The 15,296-nt window shown below is 44.0% G+C and overlaps 1 protein-coding gene across 5 annotated transcripts in view; it reads left to right on the top strand.

The window, feature by feature from the left end:
* Positions 1-15,296, top strand: part of CORO2B (coronin 2B) — a 142,233-nt gene that overhangs the window by 115,872 nt on the left and 11,065 nt on the right. For all 5 annotated transcript variants that reach the window (XM_073304471.2, XM_073304470.2, XM_073304468.2 and 2 more), the window contains 4 exons: positions 6,812-6,961; positions 8,184-8,348; positions 9,299-9,415; positions 11,573-11,677. In XM_073304471.2, coding sequence (XP_073160572.1) covers positions 6,812-6,961; positions 8,184-8,348; positions 9,299-9,415; positions 11,573-11,677 — 537 coding nt within the window. The remainder of the gene's footprint in view (positions 1-6,811; positions 6,962-8,183; positions 8,349-9,298; positions 9,416-11,572; positions 11,678-15,296) is intronic.

The following is a 15,296-nucleotide window of genomic DNA, read 5'->3' on the forward strand; positions in this document are numbered from 1 at the left end:
TTTGCCTCCACTTCATTGTTTTCTGGATACTAACATTTCCCTCTGGAATAGTGCACTGCACTAAGAAGCTGCCTTTGTGCAAAGTAGTGTGTGAAAGTTTAGTTCCTTCTACAGAGCAGAAATGGGAATCTGTGGTGACCTAGTTCTCATTGGTTACAGTTCTGCCTCCGTAGATCTTATAACATCTCTATATATCAGAGAGACAAGGTCAGTGAAGGAATATCTTTTATTGGGCCAACTTGTGTTGGTGAAAAAGACAAGCTTTTGAGCTACACAGAGCTCTTATTAGTTCTGAAAAATGGGGGAGAAAATCAGTTTGGGTAGAACCGAAATTGAATTTTTTTGGACTTTTTGGTAAATCAAAAAGTCTGGTCAAGTCAAATGTTTGTTTCAGGTATTTTTAACCTTTTTTAATAAAAGAAGGAAAAGAAGGGTTAGATCAGGGATTGGCAACCTTTGGCATGCGGCCCATCAGGGAAAACCCCTAGCGGGACAGGCTGGTTTGTTTACCTGCCGTGTCCGCAGGTTCGGCCGATCGCAGCTCCCACTGGCCGCAGTTCACCATCCTCAGGAAGCTGCTGAATCCAGACCCCCTCCCGCCCCACGCATTTTAAAGGGGAGTCAAAAGGATGTTAAAGCACTGCACAGCTGACTCACTAATCCACATTACTTTGATACCTGTAAGTATCCTTTGTTCTGTAGCTTGCCAAGGGTCAGATTCTGCTCTCAGATCCGCTGTTGTAAATCTGGGGTAACCCCGTTAACCTGGATATTCAGTGGTGTAAATGTCAGAATTTGGCCCAGCAGGTTCAATCTCTGGAATTTAGCATAATCACTGGAATATACCTGGGACATGAGATTAAAATGCCAGCAGGCTCAACTGGCCTAAAGTCAAGCTTTCCCTCTGGACCTTACCCATCATTGGCATAAACACTTTTGTTTTACTGCTTTTTATAAAGTATCTAGGGATTTTTATGAATGCTGGAAGCACGTCAGTTAATTTGCCAATTCCTTTCCCACTTAAACACCATGGGCCTGATTCCAGTCTCCCTTGTGCTGGTGTAAATCTGGAGTAACTCCATTTAAAAAACCAACCTTCCACACAAACTTTCTCCTGGCTGGACTTTACAAAAACTAGACAAGCCATTTACAACACATACTTTGCTTCATTACAAAAGAAAAAGGACACTAAACTATCCCCACTACTACATGCCACAAGGGGCCAAAACAGTGGTTCCCTTAACTCACCCAGCAATATTGTTAATCTATCCAACTATACTTTTAGCCCAGCAGAAGAATCTGTCCTATCTCGGGGCCTCTCCTTCTGCCCCTCCACCCCCACGAACATGATACAGTTCTGTGGTGACCTAGAATCCTATTTTCGATGTCTCTGACTCAAGGAATATTTCCAACACACCTCTGAACAACATACTAACCCACAGAGACCTTTCTACCAACACTACAAAAAGAAGGATTCTGGGTGGACTCCTCCTGAAGGTCGAAACAACAGACTGGACTTCTACATAGAGTGCTTCCACCGATGTGCACAGGCTGAAATTGTGGAAAAGTAGCATCACTTGCCCCATAACCTCAGCCGTGCAGAATGCAATGCCATCCACAGCCTCAGAAACAACTCTGACATCATAATCAAAAACTGATTATGTCTGACAAAGGAGGTGCTGTTGTCATCATGAATAGGTCGGAATATGAACAAGAGGCTGCTCGGCAGCTCTCCAACACTACTTTCTACAAGCCATTATCCTCTGATCCCACTGAGGGTTACCAAAAGAAACTACACCATTTGCTCAAGAAAATCCCTGAAAAAGCACAAGAACAAATCTGCGCAGACACACCCCTGGAACCCTGATCTGGGGTATTCTATCTGCTACCCAAGATCAATAATCCTGGAAATCCTGGACGCCCGATCATCTCAGGCATTGGCATCCTGACAGCAGGATTGTCTGGCTATGTAGACCCCCTCCTCAGGCCCTACGCTACCAGCACTCCCAGCTACCTTTGAGACACCACTGATTTCCTGAGGAAACTACAATCCATCGGTGATCTTCCTGATAACACCATCCTGGCCACTATGGATGTAGAAGTCCTCTACACCAACATTCCACACAAAGATGGACTACAAGCCGTCAGGAACAGTATCCCCAATAATGTCATGGCAAATCTGGTGGCTGAACTTTGTGACTTTGTCCTCACCCATAACTATTTCACATTTGGGGACAATGTATACCTTCAAATCAGCGGCACTGCTATGGGTACCCACATGGCCCCACAGTAAGCCAACATTTTTATGGCTGACTTAGAACAACGCTTCCTCAGCTCTCGTCCCCTAATGCCCCTACTCTACTTGCGCTATATTGATGACATCTTCATCATCTGGACCCATGGAAAAGAAGCCCTTGAAGAATTCCACCATGATTTCAACAATTTCCATCCCACCATCAACCTCAGCCTGGACCAGTCCACACGAGAGATCCACTTCCTGGACACTATGGTGCTAATAAGCGACGGTCACATAAACACCACCCTATACCGGAAACCTACTGACCGCTATGCCTAACTACATGCCTCCAGCTTTCATCCAGACCACACCATATGATCCATTGTCTACAGCGAAGCTCTACGATACGACCGCATTTGCTCCAACCCCTCAGACAGAGACAAAGACCTACAAGATCTCTATCAAGCGTTCTTACAACTACAATACCCACCTGCGGAAGTGAAGAAACAGATTGACAGAGCCGGAAGAGTATCCAGAAGTCCCCTACTACAGGACAGGCCCAACATAGAAAATAACAGAACACCACTAGCCATCACCTTCAGCCCCCAACTAAAACCTCTCCAACGCATCATCAAGGATCTACAACCTATCCTGAAGGACGACCCATCACTCTCACAGATCTTGGGAGACAGGCCAGTCCTTGCTTACAGACAGCCCCCCAACCTGAAGCAAATACTCACCAGCAACCACACACCATACAACAAAAACACTAACCCAGGAACCTATCCTTGCAACAAAGCCCGTTGCCAACTGTGTCCACATAGCTATTCAGGGGACACCATCATAGGGCCTAATCACATCAGCCACACTATCAGAGGCTCGTTCACCTGCACATCTACCAATGTGATATATGCCATCATGTGCCAGCAATGCCCCTCTGCCATGTACATTGGTCAAACTGGACAGTCTCTACGTAAAAGATTAAATGGACACAAATCAGACGTCAAGAATTATAACATTCAAAAACCAGTCGGAGAACACTTCAATCTCTTTGGTCACTCGATTACAGACCTAAAAGTGGCAATTCTTCAACAAAAAAACTTCAAAACCAGACTCCAACGAGAGACTTCTGAATTGGAATTAATTTGCAAACTGGACACCATTAAATTAGGCTTGAATAAAGACTGGGAGTGGATGTAGTAAAACTATTTCCCCATGTTTATTCCCCCTACTCCCCACTGTTCCTCACACATTCTTGTCAACTGCTGGAAATGGCCCACCTTCATTATCACTACAAAAGGTTTTTTTTCTCTCCTGCTGGTAATAGCTCACCTCACCTGATCACTCTCGTTACAGTGTGTATGGTAAGACCCACTGTTTCATGTTCTCTGTGTATGTAAAATCTCCCCACTGTATTGTCCATGGCATGCATCCGATGAAGTGAGCTGTAGCTCACGAAAGCTTAGGCTCAAATAAATTGGTTCGTCTCTAAGGTGCCCCAAGTCCTCCTTTTCTTTTTCCATTTAGAGCAGTGGAGCTACACTGCTCTACAACTGGTATAAATGTGGGGGCAAGGCAGGCCTATGTGTTTCTGTTTATATCAGTACCTGACCAACCACGCTGGAGTGGAAGACCGTCTTCATATCTTGTCCGTTCGAGTAGCTGATTACTTTAATACTCAGTAGCTTGGATTTTGTGGTATATAGATGTCTCTCCTTGCACGCTTTCTCCGTACTGCAAATCTCCAGTGGTTCTTAGGATCATCTGTTTGATTCAAATTAGGTTTTTCAAGTCTTCTATATATTGTCCTTATCTTTCAATTCGTCTTTCATTCTCTTTGTACCATCTCATTTGGTGCAATCCAGAGATCAATGCCTTATGCATCTTAAAGTAGAAAACATCCAGGTCCGGGCTCAAAACATATGGTTCTACAGTTGGTTTTGTGTGGCTCCTTCACTGCGGATCAGCGCACTAACAAGTTGAGGGCTATACTCCAGCGTGTCCTCTCCTCGCTGACAGTCGGTCCTGTTTGATAGGCTGTAGTACTGACTGTCCAGGTGGCATGCTCCATTCTTTCCTTACACTACCCTCAAATTAGCCCAATGAGATGCACCATTTCTGTCCTGTCAGAGATGACGATTTTTACAGCTTCATTTTTGTCTACCTGCAAGTAGCCTGAGCTTTTTTGTAACCGTCTGTCTGACTCGCATGTTATGCATTCCATCAGGCACAGATAAAACAGGCTTCTTGCAAATATTTTATCGAGTGCATTGGATCAGCTTTGCCAGTAGCACTCTGGAAAATTGCCTCTTGAAGATTCAAACACTGTCCCATTAGCTTGAGAATAGCTCTCCACCAAACTCATTATCAAATGGATCCCCACAATACCACTGCCTTCTCCCCTTAGCTTCTCTAATTGCCTAGTGCTCACCCTGAATTCTCTCGAGTGATACCAAATACCAGAATTCTCCAAAATGTAACCAACTCTCCTTTTTAAAAAAAAAAAAAAAAAAAAAATCCTTCAACTTGCTCTCCCGTCTGCTCTCTGTCACCATCGCTGCCCTATTTATCATCCTGTCCCGTCTCCAGTTCACCCAGCCTCCAGCTCATACAGCTGGTCCTCCTGGTTCCTCTCACTCCCGCTGGGCCTAAATCCAGCCATGTGTTATGACGGAGACTCTTATTTCTTGATCTTTCTGAGCATATTAATTTGTCTTTCTAAATCTGAAATCTGATCTCCATTCTGCAGCTAAATAAGGGGGATGCTCTTTGTTTTTTTGTGAGCCTTATCTCATCGGGTCTTCACATGAATGAAGCAAAATGCAGGGCTATTTCAGAAAGGTGCATTCCTTGCTTTCATTCTTGCCTCATTTAGGTCTTTAAAAATTAAAAGAAGCCAGTTTATTTCCTTGCTTCTCCTCCCGAATCAGGGTGGCGAAAAGGCACTTTTTCTTTTCTGAGTTCTTTCAATACCTTCTTGATGACAAAATGTAAGGAATAAAATTGCATGATTTCGCAACGAATGCACCTTGTTAACAAAGCTTGCACTTGCCAAGAACTTCAGGAAAACAAACAGAACTAAATGTTCCTCTCTTTACTTTTGTGTTGATAACACCGGCAATAAACTTTGCCATCCATGCAGTGTGTGTACAGTAAATGACAGCCGTGTTTTGCTGCCTATCTACCAAAGGAGTAAATATTTCTCATTCTTCTCTGCCTTGTCCTAAGGATGTATCCTAACTCCAGGGAACTGATTCAGGAAGTTGTGAACAATGTATTAAACAAAATCTCCCCAGAGCTGAGAGAGAAATGCAGGCCACATGATGCCGCAGTTTGCTGTGTGCTGTACAAAAAGAAGCACAATCTCTTGTTGTATCTGCCAAGATGCAACGGAGGGGGCGGCGAGGGAGGGGGGGGGTGACACTGCCACCAGCCCTAGTTAGGGAAAAGCCAAGAGTGTCTGTCAGGAACCAGGGTGACGTGCTGTGTTTGGGGGTTGATCAGGTGTCCATTTATCATTATTGTCCATTCCAGATCTGCCAGTCACCTGGATAATATAGAAAGAAAAACTACATTGAAACATCCTTCAAGTCCTTTTCTCAAACTGCCTTCCTGGACTCTGACAGGGGAGTCAAAAAGCAAACTAAATTGATTGTATAATGCATGTGATGTTACCTGTCTGTTTTAATGGGAACCACTTAATTTTGCTGTAATATGGAGTTGCTATGAGCAATACGCTTTGCACATGGGATGAAAGCATTCAATAGGAGCAGTCTGCGGTCAGGTGGGAAAATAACCAGAGTGCAGTGATTTAACCTGCTGATCTGAAATATGTGCAAGACCTGTGATGTTGGGACCTTGCAAGTATGTGCAAGACCTGCTCTCATCTTGAGGTCCTTAGTACTGATTCCTTAAGAAGGTTAGGTGAGACAAATTGGATTGGCTTTTCCTTCCTGTTACATGTTTGTGCAGATAGGGGGATGGTGTCTTTTTTAACTGCTGTTTTTAGAGTATTCTATTTCCTGCCTCTTTCAATAACTGGCTTGTCTTTTGCTGTCGATTATGGGCAGAACTCTGAAAATTTTGTGCTATTAGCTCTTTGATAGTCCCATTGAATTCAATGGAATTCATAAATTCATAGATACTACGGTCAGAAGGGACCATTATGATCATCTAGTCCGACCTCCTGCACAACGCAGGCCACAGAATAGCTCCCATTATTTACAGGACTAGATCTTGTATCTGATCTTCATTGAAAAGAATCAGGTATTGACTGCTTTCCAGGGCCAGATAACTACTGGGGAGTGGAGTGGGGATGAAGGAGAAAGAAGGAGGGAACAAACATGCACATGGGCATGAAGGGATGACACAAGAGTGTTGCCATTGGGCACATTCAGGTCTATTTTTAATTCCCTTCTGGCATTTGGAGACCAAGTTGATTAAGGAACCACAGATGGATTTAGTCAATGAAGATTCCCTTGCATGCCAAGTGGAGAGAACAAGACCCTTATAAACCTCTAAAATAAGGACAAAGGTTTTTCCTCCCAATAACCTTTGCTCATCCTGTCCTTTCAGGTCCGGATATGGGAAATCCCAGAGGGCGGCTTGAAGCGGAACATGACAGAAGCTGTTCTAGAGCTCTATGGTCACAGCCGACGGGTTGGCCTCGTTGAGTGGCACCCGACCACCAACAATATCTTGTTCAGTGCAGGATACGACTATAAGGTGAACTATTCTGGAGGATTTGTACTAAACCCCTCAGCTGCAGGTGGAGACTAGCATTTATTAAGGCCATATGTGGCTTTAAAGGGTAAAATCGTGGATGGCCTCACTGTTCGTTTGGCAGCAGTTTCTCTAATAGTTTATCCTCAGATCTTTCTTCCAATCTCTCTCTCTCTGCTTTTGTAGTGTCAGTACACAATATGGAAATGCGTTTGAGATCAGAGGTTCTTTTGCTGATGCTGATGGTTTAGAGTATCTCTCTGCATATGCCTTTAACCTTAGTGGGAATTCCCTATTGTCTAAATAATATTCCATGCCATATCTGTGTCAGATTATAGCTTCCCCAATTCCCGTTGTGTCCTACCTAGTCTTAATGACTTGCTTGCTTCATAATGATTATGTAAAACAGAAGTACAAGAGTATAGCTAGCACTGAAATCTTCAGGTTTTTTCTCTAATGGACTTTTGAAAGGATTCTTCTACATTGTCCAATCGTCACAGATCATTCCTGTTTTCTGACACTCTGCTCTGAAAAGCAACTGTAAAAAATGGCCTTATCGGGTTCCATGTGTATTATCTCCCTGACTCCATAGCAATTTTGCTCACTTCATAGATAAGAGGTAATGAGGGGCGTCACTTGGACTGTAAAATGCTTACTCCTGGCGGTCATACGTCATAACAATGGAACCCAGGTTGAGTTTGCAGGGCTAGCAGTTAGAAGAATCACGGGTGTTTTTATTTATAAGCTGAGCCAAAGTTGGCATGAAATTCAATGAGATAATGAACATGGAACCCCATGGTGCCATTTTCAGTCATTTCTGAGAGTAGGCTTGACCCAGAGAAATTCTTTATCTTCCTCCATGTGATACAAAAGATGGCAATAAGAATTGGGTACAATTATCACAGTATGTCCTGCTGGTGGCAATAGCTGCCTGGAGTGCAAGAGAGAGGCTTGCTTCTCAAGGGCCGGGTTCCGATAACTTTATTCACATTAAAGCAAAGGGACCACTTGTGAATTGAGATGACATATGAGTGGGGGGGACTGGAATTTGGCCCCAAATTAGGAATACATTTAAAAGGCAGAGCCAAAAGTTTGGAAAATGTGGTCTTCCATGCAGGTGTGTTTCCAGGCAGTCTGTACCCTGGAGTTATGAATATGTCCCCCACTCCGCTCCGCAGCTAGCAGCAGCATCGGTGTTAACTTAATTCTGCCCCATTTCCCTCAGGTTCTGATATGGAACCTGGACATTGGAGAGCCCGTGAAGATGATAGATTGTCACACAGATGTCATTCTCTGCATGTCCTTCAATACCGATGGCAGCCTGCTGTCTACCACCTGCAAAGACAAGAAGCTGCGAGTCATTGAGCCGCGTTCGGGCAAAGTCCTTCAGGTGAAGAGCTGATTTGTCAAGAGTCAGTCCTAAGCACCAGTCACAAGAAGTAAATCCATTATTTTTGACAAATACCAATTTGACCCTAGGCTTTAAAGAGAGGCTTTATTTGGGATTTCCCATTTGAGTGCATTCCTCCCCTAATGTGCAACCAGGGTAGAGTTAGGGGCAAGGGGAAGTAGCCCTTTAAGCCTAACGTATGGTAAGGTAAACACTCCTTGTACGATACTGAATTGTCACAAAATACATCTGATATTCAGGAAGTGACAACATGTCACAAATGTCCGCCTCTGAATCTAGCTCTCCACATTCAGAGAATGTTGCTGTTTCTTATCATTGTTAAGCTGAGACAATAGAAAGGATTCAACACTCTCCTACTCAGAGATACAGGACTTTTAATCTTTTATTAATCAAAGTTTTATGGGAAATAGTAGAGAGTTCTGGGAAGCCACAGAGCCAGTTTTGGAAGAAAAGCTTAATTGTCTTTGTCAATTGTGGATTATTCTAGAAAGCTCAGGGAAGGCTAGGTTTTATTTTTACAGAACAGCATTTTGCCTATCCATTCCAGATAGCATGAACCCACATTTTCACCGGTGCAGTCTGAGTCATAGCTGGTTAACATGAAAGTTGCATTTTGCAGTAGAGGAGTAAGAGGAATGGTGGAGGTTGAAAGCTTGCTATGAAGTGGCTGTCTTGAGATAACAATGGAGTCTTTCCCCATAGTCAGTATAGAGATTAGACGAGGAGGAAGCGATCTACCTTTGGGATATGAGAGCAGAGACACCAGGAACTGAGATCCTAACATGGGGGAGAATCCTCCCTTGAGTATCACTCTCCTTGAAATCCTAGAGCTGGCATTTTCACTGATCTATACTAAGCACCATGCGTAGGAAGACATCTGAAATGTATAGCTGTTCACTGCATGTAGCACAGACAATGTCTTCTTCCAGGAAGCCAGCTGTAAGAACCATCGTGTGAACCGGGTGGTCTTTCTAGGTAACGTGAAGCGACTTCTAACGACTGGAGTCTCAAGGTGGAATACGAGGCAGATTGCACTCTGGGATCAGGTCAGCAAATAAATCGCTGGAAGCCGTTCCTTCCCAAGAAAGGAGCATGATTGATTGGTTAAAATAGAGGCCTAGGAAATAGGTGATCTGGGTTCTGCTCTAACGGTGTGAGTATGTTACCAGCAGACCTACCCAAGCAAGCTTTGATCTAGCTAGGTTGGGTCCCAAAGCAGGGAAGCTTCGCTAGTGCATGCTTCTGTGCTGGCTGCTCAAGCCCACCTGCAATTGGTAGGAACAGCCCGCTCTGTCTCAGCTTCACGGCTCCAGAACCCACTCTAGCTCGATTAAAACCAGCTCTGCTGTAATACCGCCTGTGATTACAGCATAGCTAGACCCTAGGTCTGAGGAGACCAGAGACCTGGGGTCTAGCCCCTGCTCTGCTGCAAACGTAGAGTGATTATTGGCAAGGTCCCTACTCACTCCAGGCCACAGTTTATCCATCTGCGCATTGAGAAAACCTGCCTAGCTTGCAACAGGTTTATGCAACTGCAAAGTGCTCTGAGAAGCCTGGCTGGGACGTGCTATGGATCAGTCGCGTGGGGCTGTCAAAGGGGCTGACAGGTGCATAGGCACCCAACTCCCACAGAGACTCTTGATAGGAGTCCAACACTCAGTCCTAACTCAGCTCTTACAGACTTTCCAGTGAAGCTGAGCGCCCAGCTCCTTCAGGTCTCTTTGAATAGCCCAGCCTCTTGTATTAAGATAACTATTTTAATACAGGGAGAGTAGCAGATACATATGCAGCAGATTCTTTATTCCTTCCTGTTTCCTAGCAGAATTCTACAAAGGTCTTTATGTAACTTTTAAAAACTCTGCTAGTTGCTATGGAGATCTGACTAGACATGACACGTTGGGGAATTTGAATTCTGAATTCACAAGATTAATTAAAGCAGATGCAAATTTACCATATGCATCCCAGCAAGCATTTGTACCCTCCCCTCTGACTCCACGCACGATATTCTGGACCGACGGGTTTCAGACTGCAGATGCGCCTGGCCCTGTTCACTTAGGTGGTAGAAGCTGCAGATAGTGGAAAGCTGATGTCCCGTGACTCAGGCTGGGCTGGGGGGAGATGACAGATTAGTCCAGTCCTATCTGTCAGCTCGCCAGTGAACACCATGGATACGTGCTTGGCTGTGACTGTCACAGGGGCAGGGTGAGGAAACAGAAATTCGTGGGTGGGGCAGCTGGTCTGTTCAGGAGGAATCTTGTATAAAGTCAAGGATGAAGGGAGAAACCAGATCCATTTCGGGCTTTGTGACATATAAAACTGAAAACAAGGATGTCTGGGTTCCCCTCTAAATCCAAGAGGCAGTACACTCTCCCCAGGCAACTGTGCAGCCTGACCCTCATAAGATCTTCCTATAGCCTGGTTGGGTTTGCATTTAGAAACCAAAGGTGCTGAGCAGTTCTCTGGCTTCTGCCTGGAAGGCATCTCAGCTCAATAGATCATCATAGCCCAGACGGCAGCATTGGGCACAGCAGCCATGGAGTCAAAGCTCCAGAGAGGATGCAGCATTCTTCCCCCACTGCATCCGGCCCTTCTCCCTGTAGGCAGTGTGCACCCTGGAGAGTGTGGCTCGGTGAGCACATTGGACTGTGGCTGTCCCTGGTCCTTGGGGGTGGGGGTGAGGGGCAAGAGAGAGAGCTCCTTGCACCCTCCTCTGTTTTCCTTCTCCACGCCCCTCACTCCGTGCTCTCGGCCCAGGCACAATCTGCCCCAAATTGGTCCTTAAAATATACACACGCCTCCAGCCTCACTGAAATGCAGCCACACAGAAATGGCTCCAGAGGCGGGGGAGGAAGGGTGTGACTGGACCCCCTTAAAATCCTTACTCTGAGAGCCCCAGAGCCCACTCAGCCCTACAGGGTGACCCACTGAGTGCCCTGCAGAGAGGTGACCTTAAGCGAACATCCTCCTTATTCTGTGTGTACATGACCAGGTCCGCTAGCCCTCTCTCTCTCCCACCTCTGGCTCGTGGGACATGGAAATCCCATGGCAGTCTTTGGGAGGGACAGCGGGTTTGCTTCAGCTTTTCTGGGACAAAACCCGTCCCTCATCCTGCTGCTCCTGTCGCTCCTTCATGGGTTTTGCTTTCATGTTCCATGCAACCTCTAACCCTTGCTGATCCATAAAGCAATTTTCTCTTTGTTCAGGAAGACCTGGCCATGCCCCTCATAGAGGAGGAGATCGATGGGCTGTCGGGGCTCTTGTTTCCTTTCTACGATGCTGATACACACATGTTGTATTTGGCTGGAAAGGTGCGTTGGCTTTACTGAGGGTAATAGGCAATATACTGCGTATCCTGCTATTCTCAAGAGTGATGTGTCTCTTGCACACTTGAGAATGGATCATCTCCCAAATAACCCATTGGAGAAGGCAAGCAAAGGGGCCTCTCTCAGACGAGCAGAGCATGGGGTTATTTGGGGCTTTTCATAAATAATTATTACAATTAAACAGTTGGGGCTAGATGCTGATATTGCTTTCACCAGTGCAAATTTGGAGCAACTGCACTAAAGGCTTTGAATTTATACTAATGTAACAGGAACCAGCCTTTGATCACGGACTTTCTTTTAAAGGTCCTTGATTTTTTTGCACTTCACTGGTGTTGCTTGTGTTGTAAAGTCCAAATGCCACCACTACAGACACCTCTGTGGTGGGGCACACTTCTCAAATGGCCCCCCAAAAGCACCGTTGCACCCTGGAGGGTGTGGCTTGGTACACACATGCACACACTTCTCCACAATCACACTAGCTTGTGCACAAAGCTCCACCTAAGTGAAAGGACCTGCAGATACTGTAGTGCATTTAGGAGACCCTTAAAAAAGTAAACACATTTATTTCCTATGGGCTGCAGATAGGATTCCCTCTGAAGTCAGCGTATGGCCCAGAGTAGAGAAGCATCAGGTGTACTTTGCCATCGGTGTTCATAAAGGCCACAATCAAGAAAGAAGGCCGTGGTGGTTAAAAAACTGACCTGCATTAGAGGGGAAGAGAGATACAAGAAGTAATCGCTGGCCAGTGGAGTTAAGGGTAATAACAAGGATAATATACTCTAAGTATATTAGGAACAAAAAGAATCCTAATAATGGTCCTGGTCCATAGCTAGGTGGAAATGGTAGAATTCTCAATAATGCCGGAGAGGCAGACATGTTTAATAAATGTTTCTGTTCTGTGTCGGTGGAGGGAGGGGCGGGAAATGATGTCGTCATATCACATAATGATGACACTTTCCATTCCACTAGTGTCTCAGGAGGATGTTAAACAGCAACGACTGAAGTTACGCACTTTTTAAATCAGCAGGTCCAGATAACTTGCATCCAAGAGTTTTTTTAAAACTGGCTGAGGAGCTCACTAGACTGTTAATGTTGATTTTTTTTCAGTAAGTCTTGGAAAACTGAGGAAGTTTAAAAAAGAATGGAAGAAAGTTAATGTGCCAATATTTTAAAAGGGTAGATGGGATGCCCTGGGTAGTTATAGGCCTGACAGTCTGACATTGATCCTGGGCAAGATAATGGAGCAGCTGCTATGGGACTTGAATAATAAAAAAAATTAAAGTAGGATTATACAATTAATGCCAATCAATGTGAGTTTATGGAACACAGACCCTGTAAAACTAACTTTATATCTTTTTTTTATTAGATTACAATTTTGGTTGATAATGGTAATAATATTAGTGTAATATTTTAGGCTTCTCTCAGGCATTTCACTTGGTACAGCACGACACATTGATTGAAAAAATAGAATGATACAAAATTAACATGGCACACATAAAATGGATTCAAAACTGGCTAACTGATAGGTCTCAAAATGTAACTGCAAATGGGGAATCATCATCCAGTGGGTGCATTTCTAGTAGGGTCCCACGTGGATGAGTTCTTGGCCTGATGCTACTTAATATTTTTATCAAATGACCTGAAGAAAACAAAAACATCACCGAGAAAGTTTGCACATGACAAAAAATTAGGGGTGTGATAATTAATGAAGAGGACGGGTTACTGATACAGAAATCTGGATTGCTTGGTAACCAGGCGCAAGCAAATGATATGTTTAATATGGCTAAATGTAAATGTGTGCATCTAGGAACAAAGAATGTTGGCCATACTTCTACGATAGGGACTCTATCCTGGAAAGCAGTGACTCTAAAAAGGATTTGGAGGTTGTGGTGGATAATCAGCTGAAAATGAGCTCCCAGTATGATGCTGTGGTCAAAAGGGTTAATGTGATCCTTCGATGCATAAACGGGCATCTCGAGTAGGAGTAGAGAGGGTTTTTTACCTCTGTATTTGGCACTGGTGTAATTGCTGCTGGAATATTGAGTCCAGTTCTGGTGCCCACAATTCAAGAAGGATGCTGATAAATTGAAGAGGGTTCAGAGAAGAGGCATGAGCTTGATTAAAGGATTAGAAAACATGTCTTATATTCAAGGAGCTCAATCTATTTGCGTTAACAAAGAGAAGGCTAAAGTGTGACTTAATCAGTCTATAAATACCTACAAGGTGAACATAAGAATGGCCATGCTGGGTCAGACCAAAGGTTCATCTAGCCCAGTATCCTGTCTTCCAACAGTGGCCAATGCCAGGTGCCCCAGAGGGAATGAATAGAACAGGTAATCATCAAGTGATCCATCCCTGCCCATCCTGGCTAATAGCCATTGATGGACCTATCCTCCATTAATTTATCTAGTTCTTTTTTGAACCCTGTTATAGTCTTGGCCTTCACAACATCCTCTGGCAAGGAGTTCCACAGGTTGATTGTGCGTTGTGTGAAAAAAATACTTCCTTTTGTTGTTTTAAACCTGTTTTAAATCTATTAATTTCATTTGTTGGCCCCTAGTTCTTGTGTTATGAGAAGGAATAAATAACACTTCCTTATTTACTTTCTCCACACCAGTATTGATTTTATAGACCTCTATCATATCCCCCCTTAGTCATCTATTTTCCAAGCTGAAAAGTCCCAGTCTTATTAATCTCTCCTCATACGGCAGCCATTCCATACCCCTAATAATTTTTGTTGCCCTTTTCTTAACCTTTTCCAATTCCAATATATCTTTTTTTGAGAGGGGGGTGACCACATCTGCACACAGTATTCATGATGTGGGCGTACCGTGGATTAATATAGAGGCAATATGATATTTTCTGTCTTATTATCTATCCCTTTTTTAATGATTCCCAACATTCTGTTCATTTTTTTTGACTGCTGCTGCACATTGAGTGGATGTTTTCAGAGAACTATCCACAAGGACTCCAAGATCTCTTTCTTCAGTGGTAACCACTAATTTAGACCCCACCATTTTATATGTATCGTTGGGATTATGTTTTCCAAAGTGCATTACTTTGCATTTATCAACATTGAATTTCATCTGCCATTTTGTTGCCCAGTCACCCAGTTTTGAGAGATCCTTTTCTAGCTCTTCACATTCTGCCTGGGACTTAACTATCTTGAGTAGTTTTGTATCATCTGCAAATTTTGCCACCTCACTGTTTACTCCTTTTTTCAGATCATTTATGAATATGTTAAGTAGGACTGGGGAACCAAATATTTGATAACTATATGTCAGTACAGACGCCTGGGGGACACCACCCTTTACCTCTCTCTATTCTGAAAACTGACCATTTATTCCTACCCTTTGTTTCCTATCTTTAACCAGTTACCAATCCATGAGAGAACCTTCCCTCTTATCCCATGACAGCTACTTTGCTTAAGAGCCCTTGGTGAGGGACCAAATATTTGATAACGGCTCTTCAGTCTAACAGAGAAAAGTATAACATGAACCAAGGCCTGGAAATTTGATAAATTCAGATTGGAAATAAGACATAAATTTTTAACAATGAGGGTAATTAACTGTTGGACCAATGCACCAAGGATCGTGGTGGATTC

The sequence above is a fragment of the Lepidochelys kempii genome, chromosome 10 (genome assembly GCF_965140285.1).
Source record: "Lepidochelys kempii isolate rLepKem1 chromosome 10, rLepKem1.hap1, whole genome shotgun sequence".
Classification (NCBI taxonomy): Eukaryota; Metazoa; Chordata; order Testudines; family Cheloniidae; genus Lepidochelys; species Lepidochelys kempii.